Source organism: Etheostoma spectabile, unplaced genomic scaffold (assembly GCF_008692095.1).
Source record: "Etheostoma spectabile isolate EspeVRDwgs_2016 unplaced genomic scaffold, UIUC_Espe_1.0 scaffold00019090, whole genome shotgun sequence".
NCBI lineage: Eukaryota > Metazoa > Chordata > Actinopteri > Perciformes > Percidae > Etheostoma > Etheostoma spectabile.
The window spans coordinates 1-22,233 of NW_022604669.1; the positions used below are offsets into that span (position 1 = coordinate 1).

Here is a 22,233-nt window from a genome sequence, read left to right on the forward strand (position 1 = left end):
AACACAAACCGAACCAAATTAAAACCTCCCCACCCACAATTGCATTAGTATTTAGCATGTATTTATTCTCTGGTATCTATTAATACAGACTATGTATTGTTGTACGTGTGTCTGTATGTGCCTGATCCCAAATTATGTTCTTTGATATGATTTGATTGAGTCTCCACAGAGAAAGATGGTTACAGACAGACGGACAATTTCCTTTTACACCGAATTACTGCTGTGAAAGTGACACATACAACCACAACGTACAACATCCATAGTTCGTATTAATCATACCAGGTCAAATACATGCTAAATACTAATGCAATTTGGGTGTGAAGTTGCAAGATTGTTTCTCCCGGGGAGACTCAATCAAATCCTATCAAAGAACATTATTTTAACTGAGGGAACTTCATTTGTGGTCAGGCACATACAGACACAAACGTACAACAATACATAGTCTCCCGAACTACTAGTTGTAAAGTGACCTAAGCAGTGCGAAACTGTCTGTCTGTCTGCACCTCTTCTTTGTGTCGTCTTGCAGAGGAGAGCCAGGGGGGAGATCGAGGGTGAAGGACCCGTGTGCCTGTGAGAGTTTGGTGGAGTTCCAGCAGCCACCCTGAGCAGCCTGGAGCAGCTCACACAGAAACATATCCTTTAAAAACACAGCTTTGTACAAGCACCAGGGAACCAAAACACAAATTTAATTAATAATCTTTAAAAGCCTCAGTGACAGGCACGTTTCTAATTTGGATTGGTGGTAAGAACTGGTGGCAGTTCAAAGATACGTTACCAACGACTAAGACAGGAAATACATTTCTCTGGCAACATTTGATTCAGAAGGTAATATTAAAAAAAAGGGATTTTAAGGCCAAGGAGATTGATATTACAGATGTGGAACTAGGCTTAAGTTACATCGTTCTTTTGACTGATTTGACGTCCATTGAGAACCCTATACCTTACATCAGTCCCAAATTCTTACCACAACTGTTCCACGTCTTGCTTATATCCTGTATATAAAAGATGGACGACGCGTCTTCACGGTCTCCCACTGTACAAAAGTGAAGCCAAAACCTCCCAGATACAGGCGCTGCCATCTTGTACTTTTGGAGCTAGGGTCTGTGCACTAGTGATTAGGCAGTGGAGACGCAATATCAAAGTCCCGCCTCTACACCTGCCCGACCAATCGCGACTCAATCCCAGCTGTCAATCATGTTTCACATTTCAGCACGTTTTGACAGCATTAAGAAACTTATAAAACCAAATTGGTCAGAAATGAACAAACCACATGATCAGATCTATCTAAAATGAGGGAAACCATCTTAGATAAAATTGATTTGACGTATACTGATTTTTTTTTTAGTCCATGTCCCACCTGCTAACATGGAGGGGGGCGGGGCTTATGGCTTATTCTGCAGCCAGCCACCATGATGATCCAGGTGTTTTAGCTTCACTATATTTACACTATGCCTCAACCCCTCCTGCCATGTAACAAACAAACCTGGGAACATTTAAAGAATAAGGCCACTGATATTTTGCTCTTGTTTAACATCCAACAAAGAACACAACGAATGTATCTACTAACAAGTTTTATGTATGTATGAAAGCCTGATGTAGCTTCTTCCTCTGTGACTCTTACATGGACTTGTGATATCACGAGAACCCAGCTGCCGTGCAAGGTACACTGTGTAACACGTGCATGTCATTATTATTCCTTAGTCAGCTGCCTACTATCTGGGATGACTGCTCGTCTGGAGCAGCTGGAGAACCAGCTTCTCTCCAGGAAGTGATCTTCATCACAGCGAGCGAACGGGACGCCACAGGGAAAAAGAAAGAATGACAGAGTGAGGAAGAGGAGGGCACATCAGAAACCGTTCCAATCAATGGACAAAACCAAAGGGTCTTTTCACAAAGCCTTTGTGGCCTTCAGTCGGCTTGTTGCTCTTCACCTTTAAGAGGATGACATTTATCTGAAAGCTTGTGATATAGAATCATATTTCTGGTATCGATGTAAATTACCTAATTTGTACACTTTGTTTAGAAGAATTCAAAATACAACAAACAGTACCACTCATCACTGGGCAAAACAGCTGTAAACAAATGCCTTCATAAAACAGATTATATTTCCAAGTTAAGAGTAATTTTGGTATTTTCCAACATGGATCATGGACATTTTCCCATGCACTGCTTTCTAAATGACTGATGTGTACAAAATCTTTAAAATTGGTCCAGTATTGAGCAAGAAGAGGCATAAACTGGAATGTAATTGACCATGTACAGTAGGGCAAATGTGAATCGACAATTTCAGTTCACTAAAAGTTCTGTTTTTGCCACTGACAGTCTCAAATTTCTATTCAGTTTCTGACAACATTTTGAGAGGAACCCTATAGAGATGGACCTTTTTTCAAAGAATAAGATCCTTTTTGATTAAGCAGAAAACCCTGGAAATCGCTATTGCCAAACTCACCAGACTTCATTTACTTTAGCCTGTATACAGCCTTTAAACATGTATATAGGTACATTAATTTACCTATTTACCTACCAGATTGGTGACTGTTGGAACAGCAGAAAGAACAAGAAGCAAGACGACTTCTGATGGTTTTATTTTGTTTCTGTCAACTTTGAATGAAGTGCGTTTTACGATGATAAAGATTGTTGTTTCCATCGGTCACTTAGACACAAAAACTTTAGTAAATAGGGTCCGGGTTGAAAAATATCAATTTACCCTTTAACTTTTGGGGATTTGTGTGTACATACAATAAGGATAAACAGTCGCACACACAAAGGGGATTGCAGGCATGTTGGCTATCTTTGTTAACTAGATGTATCAATGTACTGTAGATATTAGACACAAGCACAAAAATAATAGTGAAAACACAAGTTTTCATCATTCATCGCCACACATCTTTCATCGGTTAGTGCCGTTTATACTTGATCTGTTTTGTACGGTTTGTTAAATGGATGTATTTATAGCAGATGGTTTGTTTGCTTTTCTACCACAGTAGAAGAGCAATTTAGAGAAAAAGAGATTTATAAAATGAAGTGTTGTTACCACTCCCAATATTAAACTGGCTCAGGTCATGTTCATACAAAATCATTACTTGTATCCCGTATAAACTAGTTCTGAAACTAAACTAGTTCTGATCCTAGGTCTGAGGACCGATGAAGAGGAAAGTGGTTTAGATTTAAAACAAAAAGGGAAGATAAGAAGTTAGAAGTATCAGTGTTCACTAAAGCTGAGGTCTGTTGACAGAGAAAATGTGATGAACCAGATATGACAGGAACCAGTATTTTACTCAAAATAAATCTGGTCTCACGTTTGTTAATCAGATTTGTTCTCTACTGTGCACTTTCTAGATGTTGTCGTCCAGCGCCCCAAGTCTGATAGTCTCATTAATAGACAAAAACAGTGGTTCACATTACATTATTTAGTCTATCTTTCCCCTAAAGTGGTCCGTTATATCATCATTAATGTCTGACCAGTCCGACATTATCTAGTTACTCAGAACGAGAGGCCCCACAGGGCCCTGTATGGAAATTAATGACCAACATAACTTTGGTAGATTGTCTTTCTCTTGTAGTTTTGTATAAAAACAAAAGACCACCACAAATGTATACCCCTTTATATTTGAATGCCTGTATGTTTTTGTATATTATTATTACCTTTTTGTATTTTTTTCAGATGATGTATTACAGCACAGAAGGCAATTAAAGAACTTTTCACTTTTGACTGATGTGTTGTCTTGGGGAAGGAAGTCTTTGACAATTCAAGTTTCATTTTTCACTTGAGAATACCCTTCTTCTTTTTTTAAAGGTGAGACACTACATGTGAATTAAGTAAAAAACGAAACTTCCCTAGTTGATTACTGACATGACAACAATTATTTTGTTTGTTTTACAAGGTTTCCGAAATGGCATTATCTCATTAAATATGCACTAATGCATAGTTTTTGGGAATAAAATCTTCACATGTTTAAATCAGGCTATACATGATATCTAAACAAAGTCCGGTGTAAAAAGCTTCAGAATATACAGTAAATGGCAGGTTTCGTAGTCTGAGAACAAAACTTTTAAAAGATATGGATTGTAAAATTTCATCCACAGGCGCAAATATGCAAAGTGTAGTAAAACAAACACTTAAATGTGTATTTTGGTTATTTTCTTTACACTAGTCTGAACGACGTGCCTGGCCTCAAGGCAACGCGTTTGTGGAGGTTTTGCGTCTCATATGTCTTTCCCACCAAGGCTAATCATTGCTACACATGATTTTCCAAGCAGTGAGATATATATGAACTCCCATTTTCATTGTTTCTGCTTTTAGAAAAGGCATTTTCTGAATGTAGTGCAGTCTGAACACGGAAGACAACAGAAAAAGCAAAAAAATAAAACGCGACTGGAAAATCAACAAGTAATATCAGCAGGAAAATCCTCAATTATTGTCTGTCATTGCATTGATGCAGAATCGTTCAGTTGTTTTTTTTTGCATTTTGGTGCATCAATGCAGTGATACATTTCAACGTCCCTAAATATAAAGTAAACAGATTAGTTCACACTGGAGATGAAGACTTTACGAAATACCAGAGATGGTCAGATACCATTTTTATATTTCATTATGTTTCAACAGCTGTATACTCTCCCTGTATGGATGCAGTTGTTTGGCCTGGTTCAGGTTAAACTTTTAGTGAAATATGATCAAAACACAAACAATTAATGCCATATAACTTTGTTTTATTATCCAGTTTGACAGTAGGGCTGCACGGTATGAGGAAAATAACTAATTGCAATTATTTTTTACTGATATTGCAATAAAATGATTGCATGATATTGAAGGGAATGATCGTTTTTGTATCAGTATTCTCATTTTCATTGACTAATATTAAATCTTAAAAAAAATCTAATGATTATAGTGTGTCTGTAGATAAGATTTGTAGGCCGGAGCGTCTCTGCAGCTCCACGATACTTTATTCACAATTGGTTGACACATATTTTGCCTTTAACAAATATTGCGCCTCTCTGCAGTTTGTATATTGCACTAGTCCCTATTGCAATTTCGAAAAAATTGCGATTAAATGTGCAGCCCTTATTTGACAGTCAGTCATAAAATTGTAAAATTCTACATTTTGTATGTTTTCCTACATACAAATGTCACATTTTATTGTGCTTCCGCTGATCTGCTGCGCACTGACTAAATAACTCTTGGTTATTTGCTTCTAAATTGAATTAAATAATGAAATACCAATTAAACACGGTCTCTAAATATCAAATAATTTATTTGAAGAAATAATTAGAAATGCATGTGGAAGTTTTGGACCTATATAAATAAATATAACCCAAGAGGATTGTTCAAGCTTTTATACTTTTGGAGAAAACAGTTAACAGCAGTGACGGATCTCAATGTTGAGTTTCTTCACAACTCAAGTTTCCTCTGAAAGGCGACAGGTGCCCTGTCGCCCTCTCACCCTCGTCTACAAAGGACTGATAGAGAGCATCCTCACCACAGATATCACTGTTTGGTACGGAAACACCACCCAGACCGAGAGGAAGGCTCTGCAAAAAGTCGTAAAGACTGCAGAGAGGATTATTGGAACAGAACTCCCCTCCATGTGTCTGCCAGAAAAGAGCAGAGAGAATTTTTAAGGACACATCACATCCAGCTCACCCACTGCTCATACACAAAAATAGTACATTTAATCTCCGGCACAACCGAGCGGACAGCATCATCACAAAGAGAACACGGTTTTATAAGAGCTTCTTTCCAGCTGCAGTGAGACTTTTGGCCAAAACAAAATGAACTATTCTGCTCAGGGCCTGTGTGACATAACATATCTGTGCATGACATCTGTGCATCTTATTTATTTCTTTAATAATAACTGTGCACTTCAATATCTTATGAGGGGCTGTCTTTAGGGGCCAAGGGCAATATGCAATTATACTTTTTGCAATTTAGGAATGCAAATTTATTTATTTTTATTTGTACTTTTTAATGGTTTTGTGCAATTTTATTTATTTATAAAGTAAATGCGGTGTGTGTCTTTTTAAACTCGACTTGACTCTCTGAGTAACAACCGCACAAGAGTTCCTATGTGTGAAAACACAAATGGCAAATAAAGTTCTTGAATCTTGAAGTGCCCTGATGACAAAAGTTTAGTCTCAGGAGGTCGACAATGAGGTTTGTTTTGGAAAAGGTGAGAAGAGATGCAAATGAGCACGAAGCTAACTCCTTGAGGATTGTTTTTAAAGAGCAGTTCCGCGGGGACCAGATACCGCCTTTAAACAAAGAGTCGTTAGTGACATTGACCTTTGCACAATTTCTCAGTAGACTGATGCACTCTAACTTTCTTTTTAACAAAACATGACTATATGACCATAAATAACAATATGTCTTATTAACCTTCATGTTGTCCTCGGGTCAAATTGACCCATTTTTCAATGTTCTAACTTATTAACTTTAGTTTTACAGTTATTTTTGGAATTTATGGTCAATAAATCTAATTTTTAGGAAATTATACCTAATGTTTGAGTTAGAAAAGCAGAAATTAGGAATTATTTAGATTAAAATTAAAGGAATGGATGTTGATGGATAATCACAGACTGGAATATGTCAACTTTTACTCAATACTATTTCAAAAACACTTCCATTTGTTTTTCAAATGCTATAAAATTGAATAAGACCCAAAATTAATGAAAGTAGAGATTTGTACTTGCCAAAGAGTGTTGGGGGGAATCAATCATGTTATTTTGGGGAATTAAAAACAACATTCATTGTCAATTTGACCCGAGGACAACATGAGGGTTAAAGGAATAATAAACTGGGAAGAAAAAGTTGGAATTGTGCATCACGTGCATTGAAAGTCACAAAATAATAACATGTCCTATAACAACCTCTCAGAGCCCAATGTTAATGTATTTGAAGGTATATGTAGAGTTTTCATATTGAAGTGTCTAAAATGATTAGACCTATGTTATGTATTGTATTGTTGTTGTTAAACTGTACCTACATTATCCCAAATGTTTCCAACTATGTTCAAACCCAGATTAATAATTCATTTTATACAAAGGTACATTAAATAAAACATTACATTGGGTCGGGGGGGGTCATAATTGTGCGAGTGTCAGTGTTGTGCTGCCATAAATTGACTTTTTATCCAGTTTTAAGCAATATCTTTACAATACACTTGTTGGATCTTGGCAGATTTTAACTCTATCTTAACCGGATGAAGGATTTTAGTGAACAGACGTCTCAATCTTAAATTATCAGAGAAACAAGTTGAGCAAATGTTAGCGGCAAAGTTGTGAAAGTTGTGATCATTGCAAACAAACTTTAAACTTCTACAAAAGGAAAGTTACTTAATTAGTTCATAAAGAAAAGAACAAACAAGTCAGACACGTGAGGAACAATGTTCTTGTTGATTAACAGTTGATAAAGAGCGAGTCCACAGAGTATTTCTTTTAGTTTTTAAACATCCTTATTAACGTCAGCGGACCTAATCACCTGTTCTCCATTGAGAATGGCGCAACTTGTTTTTAGTTTACTAAAAAAGACATTTAAAGCAAATCATCTTAAATATCACCGCTAATAAAGAGGCCTCTGGCTCCTTCTAATTGCAGTTTCTTTCAAGGACAATGATAAGAAAGTCTCTCAGAAGACACATCTAATAAGTCCCTTTGATGCTGTGTGAGTGTGTGTGTGTGTGTGTGTGTGTGTGTGTGTGTGTGTGTGGTGTGTGTGTGTGTGTCTGTGTGTGTGTGTGCTGCCCCAGTGTGCGTGACCTTTACTGGTAATGAGGGCTGATGAGGCGGGTGCTCGTTCTGTGTCCTGCAGCGTGACTCACTCACTGAATACACGGAGGACTGTTGAAATGTCAGCGGGTCCCAGAAGTCGTTTCTGTGGAAAGAGCAAAACAAAGACTTGCTTAGAGTGAGTTTTCCGCCATACGGTAAAAGTGTAGAGTGGGCTGCTAAACAGAAGAAGTCACAATTTTTGTTTAACAGGAAAAGGTTCCAGGAATCACTGAGCGGTTTCCGACAAGGTTTCAAAACAAGATTCCTTAGGCATTAACATTACATTTATTTACACTTCATAGAATAAAATGGGAGTGGATAACAATAATAAAGAAGTAAAGCCGTGCAGACACACAGTGCATCTTCATTTAACCTAATTCGAACTAGACGTTTTAATTCTGCTTCATAACCTGCGACTTTAAACTTCTTAAACTGTACGTATCAATTGACTGTAGGATGAGAAGATCACGGTGAATGACAAACATGCAGCCCATGATCAAATTCATCCATTCATTATTCCAATAAAGTTTCTTTAAAGAAGACGGCCCCGTCCTGAACAATGTTGACAAAAAAAGAGATAAACCCTCGTGTTGTCTTCACTTTTGGGACCCTCTCATGTCCCTCGGGTCAAACTGACCCGGGACTTATTTGAGGTTTTAAAAACAATTCTGAAATAAAACACATACAAATTTTACTTCATAATCTATTAACAAATATTGTCTTTATCTCAATTTCAAACAGCTGAGATAACATACAGTATATGTTTAGGGAATGCATCAGTCTCTACTAGCACACAATTAAAAATGGAAGTGGGGTTCATTTTTTTGTCATGAGGTTATAATTCATGTTAAAAAATCCACTATGTGATCATTCTCATCTTGGAAAAAGTGGTCATATCCAGAATAATGTTCTGAATTGAGTCAGGAAGACATGTTTATCACAGGAAATAAGGCAAGGCCATTGATTTTCAGGTAGAAAAATGTAACATGTACCATTTTTCTTTTTGTAAAAATTTGAATACCATACAAGGGTTTAGGCAGCGTCACTTTGTGCAATTCTACTCTGAGAGGGAAGTAAAAAAGACAAATATGGGGGACAAAGGCACAGAGTAAGTTGTATATCACAGCACAGTCTAAGTCAGATTGTAGTTTCAGTCACAAAAAGTAAAATCCTGTTTCCTACTTGACGTTTTCCCAGCAGCCATGAAGGAGATTAGACCCTGGAACTGGTTGAACCGCAGACAGCTGACCATTTCTCAGTGTAGTTACGGCAACAATCATTTATCTTTAATTGCGACAATCACCTCGCAAAGTAATCTACAGAATTATGTGCTGCAGGTATCTGATTGTTGAAATCAGGGCAGTTGAACCAACACAGTCACACTCCCAGCGTGTCAAAAACTGACACTTGTCGGGTGATTTTGGCTTTAGTGACTGATTAACAGTCTCCTTTAGTCTAATTCAGATGCAGGGGGCTCTCAACTAACTCCAATGTAATCCCAACAGCGACGATATTCAATGCTCTGTGTACGCTTTTGGCAAAACCTTCTGATGTAGAGTGTGTCATTAGTTTTTTCTGGTATTTGATCACCTGACGATGGCACCAAAGTCAGAGAATCACAAAAATAATGACATTTCCTCCTTATAAGATATTTACGGCGCCCATGGCGGTGATATGGAGGTGAAAAAAAATAAATCTCATACTTGGTGACGCCAATTCATTATTTTTACAGTCTGAAGCATTAAAATTATTTGATCTAGTTGAACTTCAAACAGCTGGAATTTTCTTCAAGGCGAGAACCAATTTATTGCCTGACAACATACAGAAAAGATTTTCTGAAAAAGAGGGGGGGGGGGGCTACCACTTAAGGGGAAAGTCACATTTTAAGACTCCCAGTTTTCAAACTACTAGGAAAGGTTTCTGTTTATCTGTCGGTGGGACTACATTTGTTTAATTATTTTATTAATTCAGGACAATGCACATTGATGAACAAGCACAACAGTAACACGTAAATGTGCAAGTTTGTCTCCCGAGGGTTAATTTCCATCTGCAGTCCAATTGGCAGGTTGGAATTACAGTAAAAAAGACATAGGTTAGTAACATTTAGTGTATAAAAACAAGAAGACAAAAAAATAAATAAAAGTTGAGTCCTGCAGCGGCCCTTTGCTGCGTGTCGTCCCCCATCTCTCTTTCTCCCCCTTTCACGTCCGTCCACTGTTTATCTAATGAAGGGGGGAAAAAAAATAAAAATTAATCTCTAGGAAAAAGAAATACAAAAAAAGAAATAGCGGAATAAACTAAATTATGATTTAAAGCAATGTCCAAACATATTCCATTTCAGGTACCGAGAACATGATATAACATCATTAACCTGGGCTCATATTGAACATATTGAATAATTAGTAGTATGCGTATGGATATTGTTGTGTATGGGTAAATATATGACTGGGAATAGAACTTTTGAATATATATGTTCATTGATTATAGATTTATTATTTTTGTAGTAATTAATTTAACAGGGTAGAAAGGAGTAGGAGTGTGTAAGTTGTACTTCTGCCTACTCCTTTTTGCATGTGTAAATAGAGAAGTACCATAAATAATTAATTTTGTTTTGTTGTTTAATTGTTTTCTTCTTACAATTTTGCTGATGTTTTATTTTTATTTACATGTCCAAAACAAATATCAATCAATCAATTAATCTCATGGTATTTCTGTAAATGCCACTATTTATTTTTTTGCAAGATTTTACATTTGCTAATTTAAATTCATTATTCTAAAAACATGTACAACACAAGCACGCGCACAAATACTAGATATCTAAAAATTGATTTGCTCACCCCTGAATCCTCTGATGATTGCCAACCAAACTGCATATAAAGTCTTTAGCAACATCGTGGGTGCCCGGGTCTGAAAGCACGGACGGAGGTAAGTAACGTCGAGTCATTCGGTTTAATATACGTCACAGCAGCAATGATTGAAACGACGTGTTTGACTGTATATCTGTTAATTCATGTTTCTTTGAACATTTCTGTACTTGTTCCTGTGTTCTGATATATAAACTGTACTGTATGACCATGTTGGATTTTGGTTGGTTGGTTCCATATTGTTCATGTCTACAAAATTAAATGAAAGCAAACGTAAGATACGCTTGCGCATGCCTCTTGGTTGTATGTGGTTTATTTTTTTGGTAAATGTTTAATGTGATTCTTTTTTCTGCTTCAGTTTATACTTTATGTTCTCTCATCCATATTTGGATTGCTAAAACAATTCTGGATGAAGCAATAAGTAGATTTTAATTGGGTTAAAGGCTCAAAATAAACAACCTGACCAAACATGACACTCTGATTTTCTATAATTGATTTTAAAGCCAAAAAATGACTTCTTCTGCTGGTTAACCCTTGTGTTGTCTTCCCACCAATATCAACATTTTATACCAATGCTTTTAACTTTTTCTTATGTTTATGTCCCTTTTTTCAACACATTTGACACTTTTGTTCAATGTTTGACGCTTTTTTTGACATTTTCAACACTACGTAACACTAACTTATTAACTTTACAATACATTTATGGTCAGTAAACCTCATTTATAGGAAATTATACCTAATGTTTGAGTTAGAAAAGCAGAAATTAAGAATTATTTAGACTAAAATTAAAGGAATGGATGTTGATGATAATCACAGACTGGAATATGTCAACTTTTACTCAATACTATTTCAAAAACACTTCAGTTTGTTTTCAAATGCTATAAAATTGAATGAGACGCCCCAAAATTAATGAAAGTAGAGATTTGTACTTGGAAAAGAGCGTTGTGTGGAATCAATCATGTTATTTTGGGGAATTAAAAAGAACATTGATATAGGACAACGGGTCAATTTGACCTGAAGACAACATGAGGGTTAAAAGGACCTTCAATGACTGTGATTTTAAAATATTTAAAAGACTGATCACCAAATACGTGTTTGAGTTAAACCAAATGAAGATGCTTTAAATTGCTTCTTCTTTACAATTCCGAAGCAACTTGTTTTACGAGTTTTAAATGGTGAAAACTGTGAAAATTAAGTAAAATAACATGTTTATTTGCATCTTTCAGGCCGACACCCTGATGCTGAGCCGGAGGTGAGCAACTCTTTTTCGTACCGTTAATAAGAAATTATTGTTCACAACAGAAATGTTCAACAGTAGCCTCAGATGTTTTGGTAGTGCAAATATTAAGGCTGGTTTTAAATTTGAAAATCTATAATTACTGTGATATAGATAGAGACATTGTTGTAGAGTAAATAACTGGAAATCTTCACAATCCAGTTTATTAATTGTATATATCTCAGATTCAACATGAAGGAGTGAGAACTGATTTACACAAGAGTGTGTTGTAGAACTGTCTCTGCATATTTAAACAATTGACTATTATTATTTTTTAATTATTTCTTATTATTTAATTAATGTGTATGTACTTACGCCCCGTGTATTTTAAGGAACAACATTTATTTATTTAAGATACATTATTTATTTACAAAGAAAATTGGCGTCTTTACAGATTGGATTTTTCCTAATTTTTTAATTAAGGCATTAAGATTTTTGTTTATTTGTTTGTTTCAAAGGATCCCCATTAGCTGACGCCAAGACGACAGCTAGTCTTCCTGGGTCCAAACAATACATCCAAAAGACAATAAATACAACCAGAATTACTCACAAATATATCATATATAAATTCACAAACAAACTGACAATGCAAAAAGTACTAACAAATATAAAAATAATATAGCACATATATACAACCCTCACTCTACCAATCCAGACAATATTATGATATTGAAAACAAATGTAGTCTAATTTCCAAAAGATGATTATTATTTAATTCCTCTTCTTAGTCAACTTTAGCAGGGGCTCCTATACTCATGAGCAGCACTGTGTCACACTATGTGACATCACCTATGTCACACTATGACCATTTTGAGCATGACATTTGTTTTTATTGTCTCACTTGCATGACACACGCTAAAGTGATGATTGGAAATTAAAAAAAATATGAATTTCAACCGGATTATGCAAACTGAGAATATTTTACTTCCACACAAAAACAAGTGTCCTTCCAGCCAACGCCCCTGGACTAACCAACTTGTTTCTATTATGAAGTTTGAAGAGCTTTAGTAAAGCAACACGTTGCCGGTGAATTACAGCTCATAACAGGCTGCATCATTGTGCACTTGGTACTAAAACAGGAAGCTGTTTCTGTTCAAATCTGTACACATTTTGATGCTAAACTTCTAGTTTATTTGACCAATGACAGCTGACTTCTTTTCTTCTTATTCAACTGGTGCTCAGAGGGATCTTTGTCGGTTTCTCCCCATTCAGTTGTCAGTCTGGTTTAGCCATTTTACAGCGTTTTGTACTCCATGTACAAAACAAGCCCTTCATAGTCATACCAAATAACATATCTGTACCCAACCAAGCTTTTGGTGCAAGAGTTTCTGAACCTTTGGAGTTTTGGAGGTATTTTAATTTAAGGACCGCAACATAGTTGGGTCTAAACTGCAATTCCTTAAACTCCATTATAATGTGTTCTTCTTTAATAGATCTTCAGCCTTCAGGAGATGAACGGGTCATCGGCCAACGTGACTGTGGTAATCGAGTATCGAGACTCCTTTACCAAAGCTGTGACCAAGAATGTGATTGTCGTGGTTCTTTGCATCTCCATCACCTACATCAATGCAGCGCTCATCCAAACCTTCCGTAACCACCAGGTCTGATATTCCTTTATCCAAATGATAACATACTGTAAATGAAAGATTTACTGAAGAATAATTAAGTGTTTTTGGGCCAGATCCAAGTCCTGCCTGAAACTTCTATTTATAAATGAAGGTAAATATGGTGCAAAATGCGAGAGCGTGTAGACCTGATGTGAGACCTTGTAGAATACGATGTGAAGTACAAGTTCCGGTTTTTGTTCTGCATATTAAAATTTGCATTTGCATCATTTACTAATTTTTCCTTTTTTTATAGCCATTTCAAGTCCATTTTTATTTAGAACCATTGCAACTTCTCAAATCTGTTACTTTAACTTCCCATGTGGGCTCTTTCGCATCACTAAGTGGCGTCTGCGTGCCTCGACTTTGGCAACACTTCTTGCGATAAATTTGGTGCAAAATGAGTTTGTATCTGTGGACTTAGGCTGGAGGACCCCATGTTTTCTATCGCCTGATTAGGGACCTTTCTGTCAGACTCATTTGTTGTAGCATGAAAGCTTGGTGGAATTAACAAGCTACCGTTAGCTAACTAGCCAGCCGGCTTTTCTCACAAAAAAAAAATCGCGGAGTAGGGCTGGGTACAGAAACCCCGTGCTAAGGGGGCAACATGGATTTCCTAGCCTCATTTCGGTGGCACCGAAATCCCTGCGCTGCCCTCTGATGCTCCGAAACTGACGTTACAGGACATTGAAGCATCGCTGCATGTGACGCTAGTTAACACTACAAGTGGCAGCTGTGAACATTAGCCTACCATTAGCTAGTAAGTGGCTAAAACACGGTTAAAATGCTGACAGCTGAACAGATTAACTTGTGGATGTGTTCACTGGAAATGATTACAACACCGGGATGTACAACAGTCTGCAGCTTAAGACACAGAGGAGACTAACTGCACTTTGAGACATCGTGGACAACTGCCGGAGTCGGAAATAAGAAACAACCCTGAAAGGACCAAATGGAGATGCAGTTAATTGCATCTTTTAAATTCATTGGGCAATCAAGTGCACCTCAAGAAAGTCAAGCTGTTGATGTAAAATACCCTTGTGCCAAAGTTGTTCTTTTTGTTGTTTGGCAGCAATTGCAGAGTTTAAGTTTTCTTTTAGTTTTTTTAATTTGACCATATGGTCTTTGCAATAAACAAGCCATTCTTAAATGTTGCCGACTATTTGGCATCGTTCAAAAAAACTCATTTTAGCAACGGTATTTGAAAAAACCCAATACCCAACCCTAATCTCTACAAGTTTTATTATCTCGTGATACATATTGTCAGTGTCCATCTACTTTATGCTGGATTTAAAAGTCTTCATTGATAAGTTATTTCACAGTAATGGAACAAACAGTAAGTTAACGTAATCAAGCAGATTTTTGCTAATTTAATGTATAATGCTTTTCTACGTTTACTGTAGAATAAAAACATTCACCGCCTTCCTGTATGCACTATTTGTCATTCCTCAGATCTTCTACATGAATCCTCGCTACATCCTTTTTATCCACCTGGTGGTCAACGACATGCTCCAAGTGATGCTGACCGTCATGCTGTTCATCCTCAGCTACACCCTCTACAAAATAAACGTCTCCGTCTGTGGCACTTTCATCCTGCTCGCTCTTTTCGCCACTGAAAACACTCCTCTGAACCTGGCCTGCATGGCGGTGGAGTGCTACATCGCCATCTGCGTCCCCCTCCGCTACGTGCAAATCTGCACCGTCAACAGAACTTTGATGCTGATTGGTTTAATCTGGGCGACGACCATGTTGTCTGTTCTTCCCGATCTGTTCATCACTCTGGCCATAGAGCCACGGGACTTCTTTCATTCCCAAGTCTTCTGCCTCAGGGAAACTGTCTTCCGTAATCCCCATATTATCAGGAAGAGGGACATTACCTATATAGTGTATCTAGTTATAGTTTGGTTTGTTATATTTTTCACTTACTTCAACATCATGTTCACTGCTAAAACAGCTAGCAAATATGCTAAAAAGGCCAGAAACACAATCATCCTCCACGGGTTTCAGCTGCTGCTGTGTATGGCAACATATGCAGATCCCCTGTTAAAATCTGCTTTGCTGCAATGGTTCCCTATGAACTTTGCAGACTCCTTGTTTGCTTGTTATATTGTTATACAGGTCCTGCCACGATCTATTAGTCCAATCATCTATGGCGTACGGGACAAAACTTTTAGGAAGTACCTGAAAAGGTATCTGTTGTGTAAAATGAGACACCGGTAGGAATCACTTCATGGAGTATAACTTCAAAAACATTTAAAACCTTCACATGGAGTCAGATGCTTAAACAATGATTTCTTCAGACTTTACGCGGTTTGAGTTAGAAACTACATGCTTTCATTACCACCTGTATGGACTACGGCAATGTTTCCCAAACTTGGGGTCGGTACCCAAAATGGGTCGCAGACCCGTTTTATTGGGTTGCCAATTGGCAGAGTAAAATGCATATCAATCTTTTGTGAATGAGCGTTATTTTTTAGTACACTGGTTTGTTCAGCTCAGATGCTGTGGGGTTTTTTCTCTCTCTGTCTCTTCTCTTATCCTAGGAGGGGATAAGAACATGAGTTGAGAAAGGGGTGAGACACAGAAAGGTGAATAGACCCCTTTTCTGTTTTTGTTTACTTTTATAATATATATACTTCACATACATTTAAATTCATGGTTTGTTCCGTCTAAAAATGTAGATGTTATAATGATTCATGGTGTATTTTTGTAAATTCGGGTCCCGGGGGAGACACCAAATTTCTCTTTTGGGTCTTGAGCTGAAAAAGTTTGGGAACCACTGGACTACGGCAATGGAGTCCTGTCCGGGGTCTCCAGCAAAACCCTAGACGGGCTCCAGTATGTCCAAAGATCTGCCGCCAGGGTCTTCACCCACACCAAGACGTGGCCCCAACCCTCATCCACCTTCACTGGCTCCCAATTAAGTCTTGCATCAAATATAAAATCCTCTTTCTCACCTACAAATTCCTCCATGCCCTGGGCCCACAGTACCTCTCCAATCCCCCTCCCCCACCCCCCATCCCGAACCTGCGGTTCTCAGACGCTGGCCTGCTCTCCATTCCCCACACGAGACTCTGCACCTTCAGAGCCTTCAGTGTTGCAGCCCCATCTCTCTGGAACAGCCTCCCTGCAGATATCTGAAATACTACATCCTTGGACATTTAAAAAAAAAAAAAAGTCCTGAAACACCACCTGTTTACCACAACCTTCCTTAGTAGAGCCATGTTAAATGTCCTTGTGTTTCATGTAAGCCACTTTATAAATAAAAGTTAATATTATTATTTTAAAAAATTGTTTTTTCTTTAGAAAAGATGAAATCATTGACAATCAGTTGTTTAACTGACGGTGTTCAGGCTAGGTATCAAACCTAAACACTCATTTGGAACCAAACATCCTATCTACTGATACGGTAGGTGGCATTCAATGCTTGTTCACATTCTTTTTCTCCTTGACTTTTTCCCCCTTGATCATATCCCCAATAATTCAAACAGATTCTCATTAAAGTCATAATTTTACACCAAGGCCTGATTGTGGCGTTTGTCACTTGTGTTTCTTCCACCAACTCCTAGATATCCTTTTATTTTTGCAATGAAAGGTTTCTCTAAAAACAAAACAAAAAACATGTTCATATCTGTTTAAATTAACTGTAATTGCATTGTCCTTACACACCAAAACATTTCAAACAATACCCAGAATTATTTAAATATTAAAAACACTGAAATAATACTTTCACCTGACCTGCAGGGTGAATTCTGTATTAATTCATAAAATGGATTTAAAATTTTTTGTTTATGAAAAACCAACGCTTTTAAGTTGTTTTTTATGACAATGCAGATTTGCAACTTTCTGAAAATTCACATTTGTGCTTTCAAGAAACAACATTCATGCACCTACTACTCTCATGTATGCATAAACATGTAAATAATTATGTAGACACCTATCTGAGGGATTTGCCACGAGGACATATATAAAACTTGAGATTTCGTGGAGTCTCATTGTTTGCGTCCTGGTCTTCATGCATCAACTACGGTAAGTGCCGCCTGCTGGGAACTGATCACAGATTTTAAACTGTACTTTGATATTTTACCACTGTGGCATCCAGAATACAAAGCTACAGGCTTTACTTACAGTTTCTTTTGATTGTACAATGTGAATGTCTTTTACCTGTTGTTTATTTTAAGTTAACACATTTTCAGAGCACCTTTTTAAATCAGTTCAAAGTAAAGAGAAGAAATGTGTTCTCAACTTTAACAATATCTTGAGCTGCAGTTTGTACACAGCGTTAACATAACATTTTTCAGGGTTTTGAGAGTGTGCAGACTGTGAAATTACATTGAAATTTTTTAAATGAGGACCCTTTTAATTTTAATTGTATGATTGTACATGCATTTTGACAATGTCGAGGTTTTTTTCCTAGCATTTTTAAGTTTCGGCAGAGCACACCAGCAGTTTTGGGCACCAAAACAGCAAAATGAATGTAACATCAACGTGAGCATTAAAAAGTTAAAGTGCTCATTTTCAAGAAAAAAATCCTAGGGGAAACACTGATATGTACAACTAAGTCTCTCCCAAACCTTGGGAGAGAGTGTGTGTGTGTGTGTGTGTGTGTGTGTGTGTGTGTGTGTGTGTGTGTGTGTGTGTGTGTGTGTGTGTGTGTGTGTGTGTATGGCCCTACAGGCTAATGTACTGTACTCAATGGAGACACAATAGGTGAACAGCTACAGTAAAATTTGTCTAATAATGTCATTACAATTGTCACGTTGATATGCAAATTAGGCGTTAACTAATTAAAATGCGCAAATATGCACACATTTGACAAGGCTCTGCAGGTGAACAGGATAAACAAAATAAACATATCAGCGCAGAACTTGCCCAGTTAATGAGTTAAGAGTCGTTCCCCCTCAAGTGTTAGGTTTAAATATATTTTATTGCCATTTGCAAAATAAAACTATGTCCGTGTCCTTGGTGCAGTCATTTATTCTAAACATATCCAGAAAACATGTTTCCTGTGGTGTTTGTGATTAACCTGATGAATACTAAAAACTATGTGTGAACTGAATATTTTGTTCAGTATTTATTGAATCTATTGAACAATTGCTTGAGAGAAATAAGATAAATTAGTAAGGTAGTTGTGTACAGTTTTGTTCAAAATGCATGTGCACGTCCCTGCCTAGGGGAAACACTGATGTCCTCTTAATGTTTCACACAAATGCACTTTATTGTGAACTCACTGGTTTACCGGTAACTAACTAATAATGTCACGTGTTACACTATATATGTCTTTGATTCTAAGTAAGTCCACCACAAACAGGTCTTAACCCTTGTGTTGTCTTCCCGTCAAAATTGTTTAACTTTTTATGTTTTTGTCCCTTTTTTCAACACTTTTGACGCTTTTTTCAATGTTAGTCACTTTTTTGAAGTTTTCAACACAACGTAACACTGACTTATTAACATTAGTTTTACAGTTTTTTTTATAGGAAATTATACCTAATGTTTGAGTTAGAAAAGCAGAATTTTAGGAATTATTGAGGCTAAAATAAAAGGAATGGATGTTGATAGATAATCACAGACTGGAATATTCCAGTCTGTGATTATCCAACTGAATAAGACGCCCCAAAATTAATAAAATTAGAGATTTGTACTTGGCAAAGAGCATTGTGTGATAGAGGAAAACGGGTCAATTTGACCCGAGGACGACATGAGGGTTAAAGACAGTGTTGGCTTGTAGAGTCATTGTCTAACCTATTTACCATGTCATTTATAATCATTGTTAATATTAACTAAAGAATATTTGTTTTTTTTTCAGTTCAAGAGATGAACGTGTCATCGGCCAATGCGACGGTGGTTTTACAGTATCGAGACTCCTTCACTAAAGCTGTGATCAAGAATCTGATTATTGTGGGTCTCTGGATCTCCGTCAACTACATCAATGCAGGCCTCATTCACACCTTCTGCAAACACCAGGTCTGATATGTATTTGACATGCAGGCCCTAAAAATGAATGTACGGAAGAAGAAATTAGCTTTATGGGGTTCATGTTATCAGATTTCTTGGTAGTGTGGAAATATTTTGCCTTGCTCTGTCCTAATTAATCAGGAGCAGGTGACATCCATCGTGCCATTTTCAGTTAACAAGGGAGTTGCTGTAGTGGTTGCTAAGAAAAGTGAACTCAGTGTTTTTCATCACTATAGGAGGACATTTAGCCACTGATCCTGTACAGCTGCAGCAATCTCATTGACGCTTTGTAAATTTTCTGTGGCCATATTACTGTCTACCTGTCACTGATGTATCTAGGCAGCTATTAAGTGACAGGGAAAGGACATCTCTAAAAGACTGATTGATTACTTGTCCAACTAGATGTCACTGGGCGCAACAATCGATCTTAATGAATCACTGCACCGATACTATTACCTTGTAAATATTGAAATTGGATTCCGGTTCCTGCGCTGTGGGGTGATGTCTGGCAACATCACAGAGAGATTCTGGGATAGGAGAAAAGAACGCTCTGGGTAGTTACATCTACATTACATTGTTACAAAAGGCGGTGCCTAAACGACTGGTAAGGTCATCTACCGGACACAATAGCAACACGGATTTCGGTGCCACTTAAATATCTGCGCTGCTCTTTGGTGCTCAGAATAAGACGTTAGAGGCAACAGAAGCATCGATGCATGTCATGCTACTTAACACCTGCGTGCAGCAGGTGATGTTGATGTTAGCCCATGATTAAACATGGTTAAAATACTGACAGATAAACATGTAAAAGTGTCTGTATTTCACTGATTCCAACAACGTAGCCTCTGCAGCCAAAGCTATGAGCTAAAAGAAAGTAATAATAATAATAATACATTTTATTTAACAGCGCCTTTCTAAACACTCGAGGTTGCTTTACAGACAATAAAAGACAGATACAGGGGACAGAAAAGTATAAACGGTATGAAAAAAAATGACAGGAACAGTGTGTTCACAAATAAGCAAACTGGAACAGGTGGGTTTAGAGTCTGGTTTTGAACAGGGGGAGAGAGTCGATACTGCGGAGGTCAGGTGGGAGTGAGGGGGGGGGGGGTTTTTAGAGTCTGGTTTTGAACAGGGGGAGAGAGTCGATACTGCGGAGGTCAGGTGGGAGTGAGTTCCAGAGCTGGGGAGCAGAGTAGCACTTGGTCTCTGCTGTTGAAAAACAACACCGATGAGACTACATGGTGTGTTTACTTGAAACTGGTAAACCTTGTGGTGCGTTCAAAGTTATTTTAAAAATACCCTTTTGTCATTGTTTCGTCATTTAACGGCAATTTACTGGTGCAATAAGTTTGTATTGCTATAAGCCCTTACAAATTTCACGAGAACGCACTCCAAAGTCCACAAGTCTGAGTCCAGAGTTTGAGATTTGGCCGTCTTAGCTTAACAATCTGGTCCATCTCTCAACTCCAATTCAATTCTTGTGACTCCAATTGCTGATTGGATTGTAAAAAATGACGGCACATGGAAGAGAAAGTCTCAGCCTGGATATGTGCTGAATAAAGTGGAACCCCACAAATGTTGTCCCTTGCCTATTTGTCATCACACTGATACCAGATGGTTCTGAGATTTAGGAGCTGTCGAGTGTAAATTATTTACAACTGGCTAACAGAGTGGTAAGAATTCCCCATTTAACTTTTGAGCATGTCCCTTTTTATATTTAGAACTTTCTAACCTTTTCTCCCTTCCTTTGTGCTTTTCTTCCCACCCTCCAGATCTTCTACATGAATCCTCGATATGTACTTTTCATTCACCTGGTTGTCAACGACATGGTCCAAATGTCATTAACCGTCATCCTGTTCATCATCAGCTACACCGTCTACCAATTAAATGTCCCCATGTGTTGTATCCTCATCCTGCTCGCTCTTTCCACCACTGAAAACACTCCTCTGAACCTGGCCTGCATGGCGGTGGAGTGCTACATCGCCATCTGCGTCCCCCTTCGCCACGTGCAAATCTGCACCGTCAACAGAACTTTGATGCTGATTGGTTCAATTTGGACGACGAGCATTTTTTCTGCTCTTGCTGATCTGTTCATCACTCTGGCCACGGAGCCACGGGACTTCTTCTACTCCAAAATCTTCTGTCAAACACAAACTGTCTTCCCAAATCCAGTTATCATCAAGAAGAGAGAAATCACATATGCCGTGTTCCTAGTTCTAGTTTGGATCACTATATTTTTCACTTACTTCAACATCCTTTTCACGGCGCAAACAGCTAGCAAAGATGCTAAAAAGGCCAGAAACACCATCTTTCTCCACGGGTTTCAGGTGCTGCTGTGTATGACAACATACGTAGCGCCCCAGTTAACAATTGTTCTGCTGCGGAATAATTACGTAGACACCGTTTTTTATGTTCATCTTATTATCCAGGTCCTGCCGCGAGCCTTTAGTCCAATCATCTATGGCGTACGGGACACAACTTTCAGGAAGTACCTGAAAAGATATCTGTTGTGCAAAATGAGCCCACAGTAGGTCTCAGTGCATGTAATATAATATAATATAATATAATATAATATAATATAATATAATATAATATAATATAATAACAACATCCAAAAGCTTTAAATGAAGTAAGATCCTAAAAATGTTTGGTCATAATTTAGTTATTGAGATTTAATTTGATTATTTTTTTGGTTGGTTTATGAAATTATGGACAAAAAAGTTGTTAAACTAATTGTGTGTAGAAATTTGGGCCTTGGTATTAAACC

At 37.5% G+C, this 22,233-nt stretch overlaps 2 protein-coding genes and 1 long non-coding RNA gene across 3 annotated transcripts; 2 read left to right on the plus strand and 1 right to left on the minus strand.

Annotated features, from left to right (window-relative positions):
- Nucleotides 1-2,130: 2,130 nt before the first annotated feature.
- Nucleotides 2,131-15,682, minus strand: LOC116683757 (uncharacterized). The gene is made up of 3 exons (XR_004330697.1): nt 15,672-15,682; nt 15,494-15,500; nt 2,131-2,462 (listed from the first exon to the last, which is right to left on the minus strand). It is a non-coding gene; the product is annotated as an uncharacterized LOC116683757 (long non-coding RNA).
- On the plus strand, nt 13,356-15,728 carry LOC116683755 (odorant receptor 131-2). Its single transcript, XM_032509986.1, has 2 exons — nt 13,356-13,505; nt 14,961-15,728. The coding sequence occupies exons 1-2, from the start codon at nt 13,356-13,358 to the stop codon at nt 15,726-15,728; spliced, it is 918 nt and encodes a 305-aa protein (XP_032365877.1).
- A 3,594-nt stretch (nt 15,729-19,322) lies between these two features.
- Nucleotides 19,323-21,997, plus strand: LOC116683754 (odorant receptor 131-2). The gene is made up of 2 exons (XM_032509985.1): nt 19,323-19,472; nt 21,239-21,997. The coding sequence occupies exons 1-2, from the start codon at nt 19,323-19,325 to the stop codon at nt 21,995-21,997; spliced, it is 909 nt and encodes a 302-aa protein (XP_032365876.1).
- The last annotated feature ends 236 nt before the right edge of the window (nt 21,998-22,233 follow it).

Bases quoted from the DNA above. Each gene is read 5' to 3' on its own strand.
- LOC116683755 (XM_032509986.1), top strand. From the start codon at position 13,356: ATGAACGGGTCATCGGCCAACGTGACTGTGGTAATCGAGTATCGAGAC. The intron at 13,506-14,960 runs GTCTGATATTCC...GTCATTCCTCAG, and splicing joins AAACCTTCCGTAACCACCAG to ATCTTCTACATGAATCCTCG.
- LOC116683754 (XM_032509985.1), top strand. From the start codon at position 19,323: ATGAACGTGTCATCGGCCAATGCGACGGTGGTTTTACAGTATCGAGAC. The intron at 19,473-21,238 runs GTCTGATATGTA...CCCACCCTCCAG, and splicing joins ACACCTTCTGCAAACACCAG to ATCTTCTACATGAATCCTCG.